This window comes from Wyeomyia smithii, chromosome 3 (assembly GCF_029784165.1).
Source record: "Wyeomyia smithii strain HCP4-BCI-WySm-NY-G18 chromosome 3, ASM2978416v1, whole genome shotgun sequence".
In the NCBI taxonomy this organism is placed as follows: Eukaryota; Metazoa; Arthropoda; class Insecta; order Diptera; family Culicidae; genus Wyeomyia; species Wyeomyia smithii.
The window spans coordinates 203,864,324-203,878,061 of record NC_073696.1 but is presented as its reverse complement, the minus strand read 5'-3'; the positions used below and the strand labels follow the sequence as shown (position 1 = coordinate 203,878,061).

The window sequence follows — 13,738 nt, the reverse complement described above, 5'->3', positions numbered from 1 at the left end:
GTAAAACGATCTCTCAGGTTTTAGTCGCTAAATATCTCGGGGTCTGGTTCGACTCCAAATGCACCTGGGCTTGTCATATTAGGTATCTGACACAAAAATGCCAACAGAGGATTAATTTTTTTCGTACGATTACCGGAACTTGGTGGGGTGCTCACCCAAGAGACCTTCTAAGGTTATACCAAACAACGATATTGTCAGTTCTTGAGTACGGCTGTTTCTGCTTTCGCTCCGCCGCGAACACGCACATTATAAAATTAGAGAGAATACAATATCGTTGTTTGCGTATTGCCTTGGGTTGCATGCAGTCGACCCATACGATGAGTCTTGAAGTGTTAGCGGGTATTCTTCCGTTGAAACATCGTTTTTGGAATCTCTCTTACCGGTTGCTAATTCGATGCACAGTTATGAACCCATTAGTAATTGAAAATTTCGAGAGGTTGGTCGACCTTCAATCACAATCCAGATTTATGACTTTATATTTTGACTATATGGCTCAAGATATTAATCCTTCTTCATACGATTCCTCCAATGTCGCACTTTTAGCTACTTCTAATAATGCTATATTCTTCGACACCACCATGAAACAAGACATTTCTGGTATCCCGGATCAATTGCGACCCCAAGAGATCCCTAAGATTTTTTCCAATAAGTTTAAACATGTTAGTTATGATAAAAGGTTTTTCACTGACGGATCTAATCTAGATGAGTCCACTGGCTTCGGTGTTTTCCACGAAAATTTTACCGCCTCCTACAAACTCGATGCTCCTGCTTCCGTGTACGTCGCAGAACTTGCTGCTATTCAGTACTCTCTTGGAATCATCGAAACCCTACCCATAGACCACTACTTCATCTTCACAGATAGTCTCAGTGCCATTGAGGCTCTGCGATCAATGATGCCTGTGAAGCACACCCCGTATTTCCTGGGGAAAATACGGTGGTTTTCAAGTGCTTTAACAGATAAAAAATTCCGGGTTACCTTAGCGTGGGTCCCTTCTCATTGTTCCATTCCGGGTAATGAAAAGGCTGACTCTTTAGCTAAGGTGGGTGCTCTTGATGGCGATATTTATAAAGGACCAATTGCTTATGATGAATTTTATAGCATTTTGCGACAGAGAACACTCACCAGTTGGCAATCATCATGGAACTCAGATGAACTGGGACGGTGGCTACATTCCATTTTTCCTAAGGTATCGACGAAAGCATGGTTCAAGGGGTTGGATGTAGGTCGGGACTTCATTCGCGTGATGTCCAGACTTATGTCCAATCACTATACGTTAAACACGCATCTCTTTCGTATAGGGCTTGTAGACAGTAATCACTGCGTTTGTGGCGATGGCTACCATGACATCGAGCATGTTGTTTGGTCGTGTACCGAATACTGTGGTCTTAGGTCTGAGCTTATAGATTCCCTTCGGGCCCGAGGAAAACAACCAAACGTACCCGTTAGAGACATTCTGGGAAGCGGTGATCTCCAGTACATGACACAGCTATACGTGTTCATAAAACACGCTGGTATTAAAATATGAAACTCTTCTATCTATTTGTTAGATTACCATTCCCGCTACACGCTGAAAGAAAAAAAAAACTAAAAAACAATGTCAACGCAAAAGTAATACAAGATTGCTTTTATGTTATTGGACACGACCTGCTGGACCTTGTTAATGAATCATTACAAACGGGGCATGTGCCTGAAGTTTGGAAGGAATCTCTTGTGGTTCCTATCCTCAAGATTACTGGGACGAATAAAGCCGAAGAGTTCCGTCCCATTAACATGTTGCACACATTAGAGAAAATATTAGAACTTGTTGTAAAAGGCCAGCTGATGAATTATTTAAATAGTAATAACTTGCTAATCCCAGAGCAATCAGGTTATCGAGAGGGTCACTCTTGTGAGTCTGCTTTGAATCTGGTGTTAGCAAAATGGAAAGAAAAAATCGAGGCTAAAGAAACTATTTTTGCGGTGTTTTTGGATCTTAAACGCGCTTTTGAAACAATTTCTAGGCCCTTATTGTTACAAACATTGGAGCGCTTTTGTATCGTAGGGACAGCATACAAATGGTTTGAAAGCTATTTGTGTGCTAGAACTCAGAAGACTCGTTTTAACGATTTTGATTCGGATTCCATTGCTAATACACTTGGTGTACCGCAAGGAAGTGTTCTAGGGCCCATTTTATTCATTATTTACATTAATGACATGAAGCGAGTTTTACGGTTCTGTGATATTAATTTATTCGCTGATGACACTGTTCTGTTCATTGCAGCGAAGCATCCGCTTGATGTTGTAGCACTTCTAAACCAAGATTTACATTATCTAGCGAATTGGTTAAAATTTAAGCAACTAAAGTTAAACATTTGTAAGACAAAGTACTTGATTATTTCTTCAGCCAACTCCAGACTAGACGTAAATATTGAAATTGATGGTAAGACGATTGATCGCGTAAATGAAATAAAGTATCTTGGAGTAATTATTGATGACAGATTAACTTTTAAGTCTCACATTGATAATGTCATCAAAAAAATTGCAAAAAAAACGGTGTCTTGTGCCGGTTAAAGGATGAATTGACTATTAGAAGTAAAATTCAGTTGTACAAGTCAATTATTTCACCACATATAGATTTCTGCTCATCCATTTTATTCCTGGCAAACAATACGCAAATATTGAGATTGCAACGTTTACAAAATAGAATTATGCGATTAATATTAAAATTTAATAGATACACTTCCTCGAGTTTTATGCTGGACGCATTGCGATGGCTTCCTGTGAAGCAAAGAGTATATTTTTTGACAATGGTGTTTCTATATAAAAATTTTAATAATATGTTGCCTCGATATTTGTGTGACCGGATTGATAGAGGAAGAGATTTGCATACACTACAACACTAGAAACGCGGAAGATGCCAGAACACCAAATTTTCTTTTTGGAAGATCACAGAACTCTCTGTTGTACAAAGGAATAAACTTTTTCAATTCGATGCCCAGGCAAGTAAAACGTGCAGCAACAATGGCAGAGTTTAAACGGCTTTGTATTTCACACATAAAGTCTGTTTTGTAGACAGCATAGATTTTTTGTAAATTTATAAAGAAGATTGTAAAATTGAAATATTTTTTTTTTTAATTTATTTGGTACATTAAGTTATTATGTTCATTGATGATGATGGATTTTTTTGTTTGAATATAGTTATATAATATTAAATAGTAGAGTAAAAAAAAAGAGTCGGCTACACATGTTTGAGTCACGCGCGCGGAGACTGACATAGACAATCTTGATATGAGTACATCAGGTTTAAACCCCTGAAATTCCATTTCAAAGCATATCGGGTTGACAAATTGCTTTTTGGCTTGTAATATTTTCTAAATTATTTTACTTTCTTTTTAACAATTCATCTGTTTTCACAATTTAAAATAGGGTTTGGAGCGAAAACTGAAAAGGCTTGAGTTTGCCTGTGATCTGTAGAGCTCGTTAACGAGAACTATAGTATCATTGGATCTCTCGTAGTTCTAGATCGTTATCTAGAACCAATTCTGATTAGTGCACGCTCTTAAACATTAGGTTCAATTCCTAATCAAGTCCAGATAATTTTCGGGTTGGAAACGTTCTGGATGAGCCTTGGATTGGAAATCCGTCAAATTTTATTTTTTTTAATTATTGGTATTCATTTGAAGGGTTACTATGTCTGAAATTAATAACCAGTCCGTTATTTGTTTGCCAACTGGTTACATTGCATGTTTTTAAAAATATCTCATATAGATAAATCGTCCAGCTCAAACCGATGTAGGGGTATGAGGTGGGACCATCATCATCATCATCATCATCATTTTTTTCAACTATATCATGAAGTTTAATTTACGATCCCATGAAAACCAAAAAATCTGTATAAATCTGTATTATTTCCAGAAAATCTGTAACCTGTATATGCAGATATCTGTATGAAAAATACGCAAAAAATATGTATAAATGCAGACAAATCTGTATATGTTGCATCACTGGGTTCAATTCCTAACCAAGTCCAGATAATTTTAGGGTTGGAAACGTTCTGGATGAGCCTTGGATCAATGTTCTTAAAAATCGTTTTTTTTTTTATTTATTTTCAAATTATTGGTATTCTCTTGAATGGTTACTATGTCTATATTAATAACCAGTCCGTTATTTTTTTTGCTATATATTTTTTTTTGTTTTCCTGTTTGAGCCCTAGAGCAAAACCTTCGTTTACCAGTGTAATTCTTTACTTTAGATATATTGTTATAATTTTTGCCAATTTGGTAACCGATTACATGAATTTAAATAACTAATACTCGCATAGAAATTAAAATTGCAGATGCTGACAAAAATTGAAAGAACATATGTTGATTTTGAAAGACTATAACTGTTAATTGACTTGATTGGTTACACAAATAATTCACCCAATTTTTAGCCGAGGTCGAGACTAATTGAAAATGATATGATCATTGAAGCAGCTAGTGAGATCAACGCTTATTTATCGTCATAACAAATTCAATAAACCATTCGAAGTAAATGTGAAAATTCATAAAACCTAAGATAAAACATACGATGGTTACATCTCGAGACTAGCTGTGGGGTATTTTTTTTTTTTTTTTTGTTAAGCTTCACAATAAAACATTAAGCCGTTTGAGCTTTAATATTTTCCCATATTAATTATAAAAAACGAAATAATTGAAACTTGTATACGTGCATTTATCAATGTAGTGTCTCTACGCCGCGCTGACAGACAATGACGGATGAACATTATTAAAATCACGATAATTCAGCAGCGCGCGATGTAACGCATAAAAAATAATGATAGAAAATCACCTTCACACTCTGCATCGACATCGGCACGGTATAGTAATGATGTATAGTTCTCGCCGGCTCCACCTGTCGGAACGAGAGCTTTGATTTTGACCTTAAACTTGCCCTGCTCCAGCTGCTGTTTGTCTACAAATATATCCTCGAAGAATGCTTCATCCAACCAGGCGGGAATCTTAGGCTTAACGTCGCTCTCAACTTCAACCTTTTTGCACTCTAAATCACCATTCGTCTCTTGAGAAGTCATTTTTTGTTGATGTTGTACTCCGAATGCAAAACTAACAGTTTGAATCTGTATACGATTCACTCTTTACCCGAAATAAACTAAGCAGTGTCTTACCAACACACCGAACCGATAGCGCGCGAGTAACTGACTGAATGGACGCCGGCCACTTTTATGACCCGGTCGTTTGGGAATTTATCTACCCTTGACGTTACAGAAAAAAAAACAATGAAAAATCTACAATTTCATTGTAGTGGTCGACGTCGCGTCCCGGTCGTACGCCTGTCACTGTGCCATGTTTATCTCTCCACCGATGATAGCACTTTGCTGATTACAGCTTCTATGAGTATCTGCTCAGCTGGGGCGGTACGGCGAATGTGTGGAACAAAATGACGTAATGTTTAGTTAGTGGTTTTCGATGAGACCGGGTTGTTTGACCATTCTCGTGGAACAGTATGAGACTCACATGAGTTACGCAAATTATAGTGCCCATTCAGTTAAGTTTATTCTGTGTTCATTTTATTGAACCGTTCGGAATGGTCATCAGTGCTTAATGAAAATCACAAATATTTTAAAAATCATTAATTTAAGTTAATTGTTATGATCCTCTATTGGTAAATTTCATAAAAAAATATATCAAATTGGATAAGTCACGATAGGTAATATGATTTCAATTTCGAATACTCTTCGACATGTACCCGAAATAGTAACATTATAAACTTCCCAATCAATCCGTTTTTGAACACGGTTGATTAAAATCGCATTGAATGATGACTAACTTTCTAAACGGAATGTCGAAACTGTCACACGAAAGCTATGCTGCAGTATTTTTGAGTTAAAATCATTTCAAAATATTACTAGTTGTTTTGTTGTTGGTCCCAGCGGTCCCAATGCATTTACACAATGTTGTGAAATTCATGCAGTTCATTGAAGTTGAAGACAGTAATTATTGAAGAAGTAATCAAAGTATTAAAAATTGAATTGAAAACGAAATGCTTGTTTTCAACGGACGTGCCACCTCAAACCTAAGGAAAATACCAAAGAAATCGACTTAACGCTTCAATCTGAAATTAATCATTTAAGTCTACTTGAACGGAAGTGTCAGTCATACAAAAATCCAAAGAAAGAAATTCTTCACAACTTAAGATGAGAAGAGAACAAAACCAAAACAGTTGAATTATCAGAATACCAATATTAGAGGTAAACAGTATATTTACCCTACATGGAATGGATTGGAAAAATATTCTAATTTAGTTACGATATGTATTGTCTGTCGCCAGTATGATTCCCATAATTTATTTGGCTAAATAGCTGATAAGTGTGCGAGCAAGTTTCATTCACCTTATTCGTAATCAAAAAAATCACTTCCATGAATGGTAACTGATACGAGTGATCCTTTTGACTATACATGGTGTATAGGAATATTGGTCGCATTGAACTGATAATGGTAATGATTTGCGGAGCTTAAACAACCCTTATGAGAAAGCAAAAATATACAAATTTATCAGGATGTTAATGATTGTGTCATTTGCAACAAACAAATATATTAAAAAAAACTCACAAATATGATACTCAGTAAAACAAAAAAAAACTTAAACTAGAGTTATCGAAAAATCATAAAGCAGATTTCCTCATTTTTATCAGGAACAAAAGATTATAGAAATTGTTATTGCGCAGAGGGTTGATCAATTGAATTACCAAATTTTTGTAAATGACATTTTCAAATCAAAATGGCGACAAAATGGTAAAAATCTAAAATATCCTCCGTAGTATGGGTATTTTCGGAATCGGGATGACGTCCAAGGACCACATTTCGATGTTCGATGCCAAATTGGAATCCGAAATAATAACTTCCGGCTACAAAAAGGCTGGGTGAAATTGAGGAAACTATTCGAAAACCTTATATTGTTGGTATTTCCGGAATAAGGATGACGTCTAGAAATCGTAAATCGAGGTCCGACGGCATTTTAAATTCAATGTGGCCACTTCCGGTTTCAGGGAATCCGTGAAATCCGATAATATTTTTTTCTAGTATGGGCATTTTTTTGAGAAGGAATGACGTTCATTAACCGAATATCGATGCCCGTTACAACTTTTTAATTCAGGATGGCAAAATCCGTTTTCTAGAAAGCTGGACAAAAAGAAGAAAAATGCTTAAATACTCCACAATCTTGGTATTTCCGGAACTGGTATAACGTCAAGCATCATAAGACTAGTGTCTAACGCCATTTTGAAATCCCGTTTCCGATTTCTGCAAATCTCTCCCTTCTATGGATGCGAGTGCCATGTAACGAGAGCATTACAGTTCATATTGGTTTATATGTGAGTTTATGTTCTAGCCATTTTAATATTTTTTACTCTTTGATTTTTTAAAGCTATTTTTGGGCATACAATAACGTTTGCGGTAAAAAAAATAGACAAAAATTGCCGATTTTTCATTGGTTCACCTTTAATCGCACTGATGAAACTTCTCATGAATCATCAATCATAGTAACCCATGAGTTAGCAAAAAAAAAAATTGACAGCTCTATCAGTCAAAATCTAACTATGATGGCGAAAAAAGTAAAGCTACTCCGTTCAGAGGTGTGCGCGTTTAAAGAACGGTACCCCGCCGCGTCAAAAACGGACATCGTGCGGTACTTTGTGGACGCCGGGTATGCCCGAACCGGCATCTACAACATCTTGACACTATTGGACAACGATCAGAGCATCGAAAGAAAGCCCGGTTCCGGACGGCCAAAGACCCTGAGCGACAAAAAGCTTCAAAGGGTGCTGAAGAGGAAGACCGATGGAAATGTGGCAAAATCGCTGCGTGCACTTGACCGGGAGGTTGGTGCTTGCGGTAAAGCAGTGAAAAGTATCTGGAGAACATGGACATACACGTCAGGAAGCGGCAGTCCTGTCCACTGGTCTCTGAGCTGCAGGCAATGACGCAGCGACAGCGGTTGAATAAGATGGTCAAGTCGATTTTCCCGGCGAATCGCGACGTGGCAGTGGTGATGAACGACGAGACCTATTTTACCTTGGATGGCAACGACTGGCAGGGTACTTCGTATTTCACTTCCCCCACAAAGAAAGTGAGCTCCGTGGTGAGTTTTATTCACACACCAAGTTCCCCAAGAAGGTGCTGCTGTGGCTGACAATCAGCGAGAAGGGGATGTTAAAGCTTCTCTTCTTTCGCTCCGGGCTGGCCCTGAACGGAGAAATTTATAGTACGAAGTGCCTGCCAGAAGTTGCGTCGTTCATCAAGAAATACCATAAGGGCGAAGACACGGTGTTCTGGTCAGATTTGGCGACGCACAGTGGCAGGTCTCTATACAAAAGTCGGAAAAAACCTAAAAGTCTTTTTTTTATAATTGGAAATTACATATTATTACAATTTTGGATTGGTGAACTCATTTCTGATATCAGAAAATGTCGAAAATAGCAATTTATGCACCTAAAGTACCTTTAGACCTTTCTCATGATCAAGTTTTTGTTTTTGCTTCAATCTTGCTTAAAATTTTGATAGGAGAACTGCTCTTATATTCATCTCAACACCTACATTCATCTCATTGCTCTTATTTTTTCAATTCACTGTAAAATTTAACTTTTTTTTAAGTAAAAGTAGTTTTATTTTACCTCTTAATTAAGTCGAGTAGTCGGATCTTAAGAGCGATGAGAAAAGCGAAATAAATGCGACGGGAAGAATATAGCTGCTCAGATGAATATTCGGGTGGTTCCCACACTTGTTCTTTATCGAAAATCTTTAGAATCGCTTTTTTTTTTGTTTGTTTCTTAGGGTACTTCTTTCTGCATTAGGGTGGTGCAAGAATCATCATAATTCAATTTATTTTATTTTGACAATTTTTCAGCTTTTAGGCCGTTTGACCAATTCAAAATCTTTCTGCGACAAGTTAGATGTCTTTCAAAGAAAATTATGAGATGGTATCGTAGTTAATTTCAACGTCATTGAAAATATAAAAGACGATATGTTTTTTCTCATCAATTCAACTTATTTTTTCTTTATACATCTTGCAGTGCTGAAAGCGGTTTACAATTTTATATGAAAATGCTCGAAACTTCTGGAAGAAACTTCATGTATACTTCCCAGTCAATCATGTTGTTTAAATATACGAAATTGAATATTTTACAGCTGACCACCATACGTCTCCATAGTTTCATTTTCAAAATATCTCCCTATGAGCAACGATGTGCAAAACGGGACCCAAAAATCTGAAAAGTACAATAAATTTCCCATTGAATGTTGGTTATCCGATCGTTCCGAACTGTTTCACAAGATTGTACGGTAGGAATGAAATTAGAAATACATGATTTTTTAGCTTCCCTGCAATATATTTTACCTCTATTGAGAAATTGGTTAGATTTTTGAAAAGTCTTGAAAATCATCCAAAAAGTACACAAATTTCCCTTCAAAATGAAACTTGTTGAATCAAAATTAGATCAAAACTGAGGAAGTTTCAGGTGTTTGAAGTTGAGCTAAAAATTGTGATTTCAAACATGAAAATCATCGAAATTGCCTGATATAGCAACATTCAAAGTGCGATTAAAAATTGATATCTCAACCGATTGTCATGAAACTTTGGAAAAAGGTCATTAACACTTTGAGAATCTTTGGAAAAATGCAAAACATCAGAAAAGTTGACATGAAAAATCGAGGTTTTTTCCGGCTTCCGACCACTGTGCGACGGCCCACTACTCGAAGCGGTCGTTGGAGGAGATGGAGCGGCTGAATATCGATGTAGTACCGAAGTCGGTGAATCCGCCCAACGTCCCCCAGCTGCGTCCCATCGAGAATTTCTGGGCAAACTTGAAGCGCAAGATCTATTCCCACAATTTTGTCGCGAAAACGGAGGAGTAATTAATGAAAAAACGAAGAAAGATCCTGAAAACATGCCTACACGCATGTTTCGTCCGCCATGGCGAATGTTCCAGTTAACTGCTGGAAGGCCGCACGCAAGGGCGTAGAATTTTTTTGCACATAAAATAATATAATTACCATTAATGGAAATTTAACCAACTCAATCATCTGTCTTAGGTTTTTTTCATCACCATCTGAAAAAAGTCCATTTTTTTACCTTAAACGTTATACAAAGCATAAAGTTTCCGAACTCTGCATACATTTAAGGTTCTTTTTAAGTGCTTTTGAAAAATAAATTAACTTTCTAACATTGGACTTCAATGAGTCTTAACTTAAGGCATTTTTTGACATAGGACTACGTATTGCCGTAAGGGGTCTATTTTGAGATTTCTTCGCATCTTGTAAAACATTTTATATGTAACATTCCAATTATGTATAGCGATGTAAAATATTTTATAATATTTTTTATTAGCATCAACAGTACGACATAATATTTTATAATAGTTATTATTAAACAATTAACAAGAAAAAACTTAATTCGAAATTAATATCAATCAACCAACCACGTGCACGCTTCCCATACACAGATATCACAAAAATGTACCAAATATTGGTTCAAACCTCACATCTTCATCGCTACCACATGATTAGCCGTTTCATTAATCATCCAAGTGTTCCCGTGAAAGAGATGGTCTCATTTTCATACATAAAAACAATGCAGGCATGCGACTCGCGTTTATCTCCAATCTGGCTTCTGAAATAGAAGCATCAGCAGCAGCTGGTCAATATCTTTCGAGAGATGATGCACATACAACTACATAACTTTTCCAAGTTTCATCATTCTAACTTTTTTAAGTTCTGTCATTCTCGCTTCTGCGATTACCAAGTTGGTCGTTTTTTCCTCTAAAACAATGAAAACGACCAGCTTAGTAAACGCAGAAGCGGGAATGACAGAACTTGAACAAGTTGTATAGTTGTATGTGCTTCATATGCATCATCTCTCGGAGGACATTTAAAAAGTGCTGCTGCTGAAAAAGTGAGCGTCAGATTTCAATAGCAATGTTGTTAGAGGACCGTGGTGCGGGAGCGGGAGAAGCGAAAGACAACCGGATCGGACTGTGCCTGATTGTTTTCGGTTCAATTCTTGTGAGGCAGAAGACAGTTCCCGACTGTAGAATACACAAAATGGATGATGTCTGCTGTGAAAGCAGCAGGAATAGTGCTCATTAACTACTAACCGAAACGACATTCAATTTTTGTTCAATGATTGAGGGTAATTGTTCCTAAACAAACATTGTCCTTCTTAGGACAAACAAATCTACAATTGAAAAGTTAAAGAATTTTCTCTTTTGCTCATACCCATAGTGGTAGGTATAGACCAAATTGACACGAGCTTAGAGAAATATTCTTTCTTTTGTGGTGGTAACAGCACAGACTAACAGACGTATCACGAAATTTCTTTTCGTGAATCGAAAATACGGTCAATTTGTATGTATTTCAGTAATGCGGAATATTGCCGCCAGCAGCAAAGGTGGCGCACATCATTTGCCCTTCGAACTCAGTTGACAGTTGTCTCGCGCCGAGCTGCCAGAAACAGCAAATAAGGGATATGATTGCTAGGAATGCTGAAAGTTTATCTTCTGCGAAATATGTCCGACAGGTGTCGCACTAGTTATTCAGAGCCACATTGTTTGAGAATTTCGCATAGAGTAGCACGCCTGCTTGTTTGTAGTGATAGCTCGAGCACTGGTGAACTGTCCTCTACAGTACAAATGGATTTGAAAACTAACCGTTATGTACTCGGCAATTTTAACACACGTGAGTACTCGGCAGTACCCAGGTACCCACCATAATGAAATTCTTCAATTCTTTACCGATTTTCGACCTTGACCCGCCAAAGATTGGAAAATTTGTTTATATTTATTATACGGGACCTAAAGAGTCATTGGTCCCCATATGGTTTCCGTGAATCTGGTTCTTCGACACTATGTTCAAGATCAGGAATCGGGGTCAGATGTGATCACTGGTTCATGTCGGTCTCGGATTCTAAAAGTAGACAGATGTTCCAATCTATTGACAGACCAAGATCGAAAATTGGTCAATAAATGAAAAAGCCAGAATCATTTCATTTTCCGGGTACCCTGCCGGGTACTCATGGGGTTAAAAAATTTGAAGCCTTCCCCTAAGAACCCCCCCCCCTCCTTTTGCTATAAACAGTCGGATGATAAAAAATGGTTTATTTCAGCTGAAGCTCCAGAAGTTTCAGCTGACTGAGTTCAGGTTATCCTTGTTTTTAAAGGCAATAAAGTCTGAAAAGGTACCCGGGTACCCTGCCGAGTACATATCAGTTAATGACGCGCCGCACAGGATTTCGTTTCAACGACTCAACTGGTTTTAAAATATTTGATGGCTCAAATGACTTATTAAGCTAATTTAAAACCCAGAAAATAAAGTTCACTTTTCCGTAATAACCGTCAGTTCAGATTTTTGTTTTAATCGGAAAACCATAAAGCCCTCCGAATTTAATCTATTTTAAATATGTGTTGGTTTTTTTCAGATTGCCTGGCGGGGCTGTAAAGTGTGCAGCAGTTGCATATTGCTTATCGTTTGCAAGGGAATTTTGGGAGTTTTTTTTACGTAAACATTTACGTTTTTTACGCTGCTGGTAACCGCAGATCAGTCCCATCTGTGAAAATATTAAATCGAGAAAACAGCTTCGAAAGATATTTTATTCACGCTCAGTTATCACTTATTTTTTTTTTTTTTTTTTATTCTCGCTTATTTTCCGTCGGTCTAGTTCCGCCACTGTTGTAGCCAATCACCGACGCCCAGGGAGGCGACTCCACACCCAGGACCCTAACTCACGACCCGCTTATTAACGGACCGGCGCCAACGGCTTTACTTCCTCATGCGATGGAAGGCGTGATCCCAGAGATTTTTCGCCTCAGAAAATCTCCCGGTGTCGGCTAGGATTGAATCTAGACTAGTTGGGTTGGTTGTGAGTGAATCACGCCACCTCACAACCATCGACACCTATGTCGGCGGTGGGATTCGAACCCAGGCGTCGAGCGTGGTTGGCGGAGACGTTACCAACCACACTAGGCCCCCGCTCATTTGAGTTATCACTTATGTGAGAAGAATTATTTTGACAATATTCATGCTAAAATATAGTTTACTTACTAGCCTGCACTAATCACGTTGTAAAAACCACTGAAATCATTGATTTCATGATAAAAATATTAAGTGTGACTGACTTGCCGTTACGTTCTACACCGAAGAGAAAAGTAACCGCTAGTCAATCACGTTGCCATATTGATGCTATAGTGCGTGTTGACGTGTTGTTATTCGTTGCCGTGAGAAGCCGTCAATTCTTAACAGTTCGGAAGTGTATGTCTATAAGAACAGTTTAAAAAATGTAGGCGTTGGAAAATCTCATAATGTACGGAACCGATGAAAGCTCATCCGGTAAGGATTTGGAGGAGAAACGTAAGCTGGGGGACTACGATTAGTTTATCGGACAACAAATGTCAAGATGATCGAAATCCGTGTGAGGTTCGAGCATCACCTTTGAAGATATCTTGAACGATTCCCTGGATTCTGATGGAAGTTTTTTCGGTACTGAAGATTTTCCGGATGAATCCACGAAGAAGCGAACCATAAAAATGGACTTGAATTCGTATTAGCAGGAAATTGGTGCATAGAAACTTATCACCAATTCAAACTAAAAAATAATCCCAATAATTGATAATTGTTACTAGATAACTTATTTTTATATGAACGGTCATATCAAACTTCTCTTCTCTACTCCCCATTCATTTTATTGTACCTATTATACATGTTTTTTTTTTTT

General features: G+C 37.5%; 1 protein-coding gene across 1 annotated transcript in view; it reads right to left on the bottom strand.

Annotated features, from left to right (window-relative positions):
- The window catches only part of LOC129732728 (uncharacterized), a 30,249-nt gene extending 24,935 nt beyond the window's left edge, over positions 1-5,314 (bottom strand). Inside the window, exon 1 of the mRNA XM_055693860.1 lies at positions 4,811-5,314. Within this exon, the coding sequence (XP_055549835.1) occupies positions 4,811-5,051 (241 nt within the window). The 5' untranslated portion in view covers positions 5,052-5,314. The remainder of the gene's footprint in view (positions 1-4,810) is intronic.
- Positions 5,315-13,738: the final 8,424 nt, after the last annotated feature.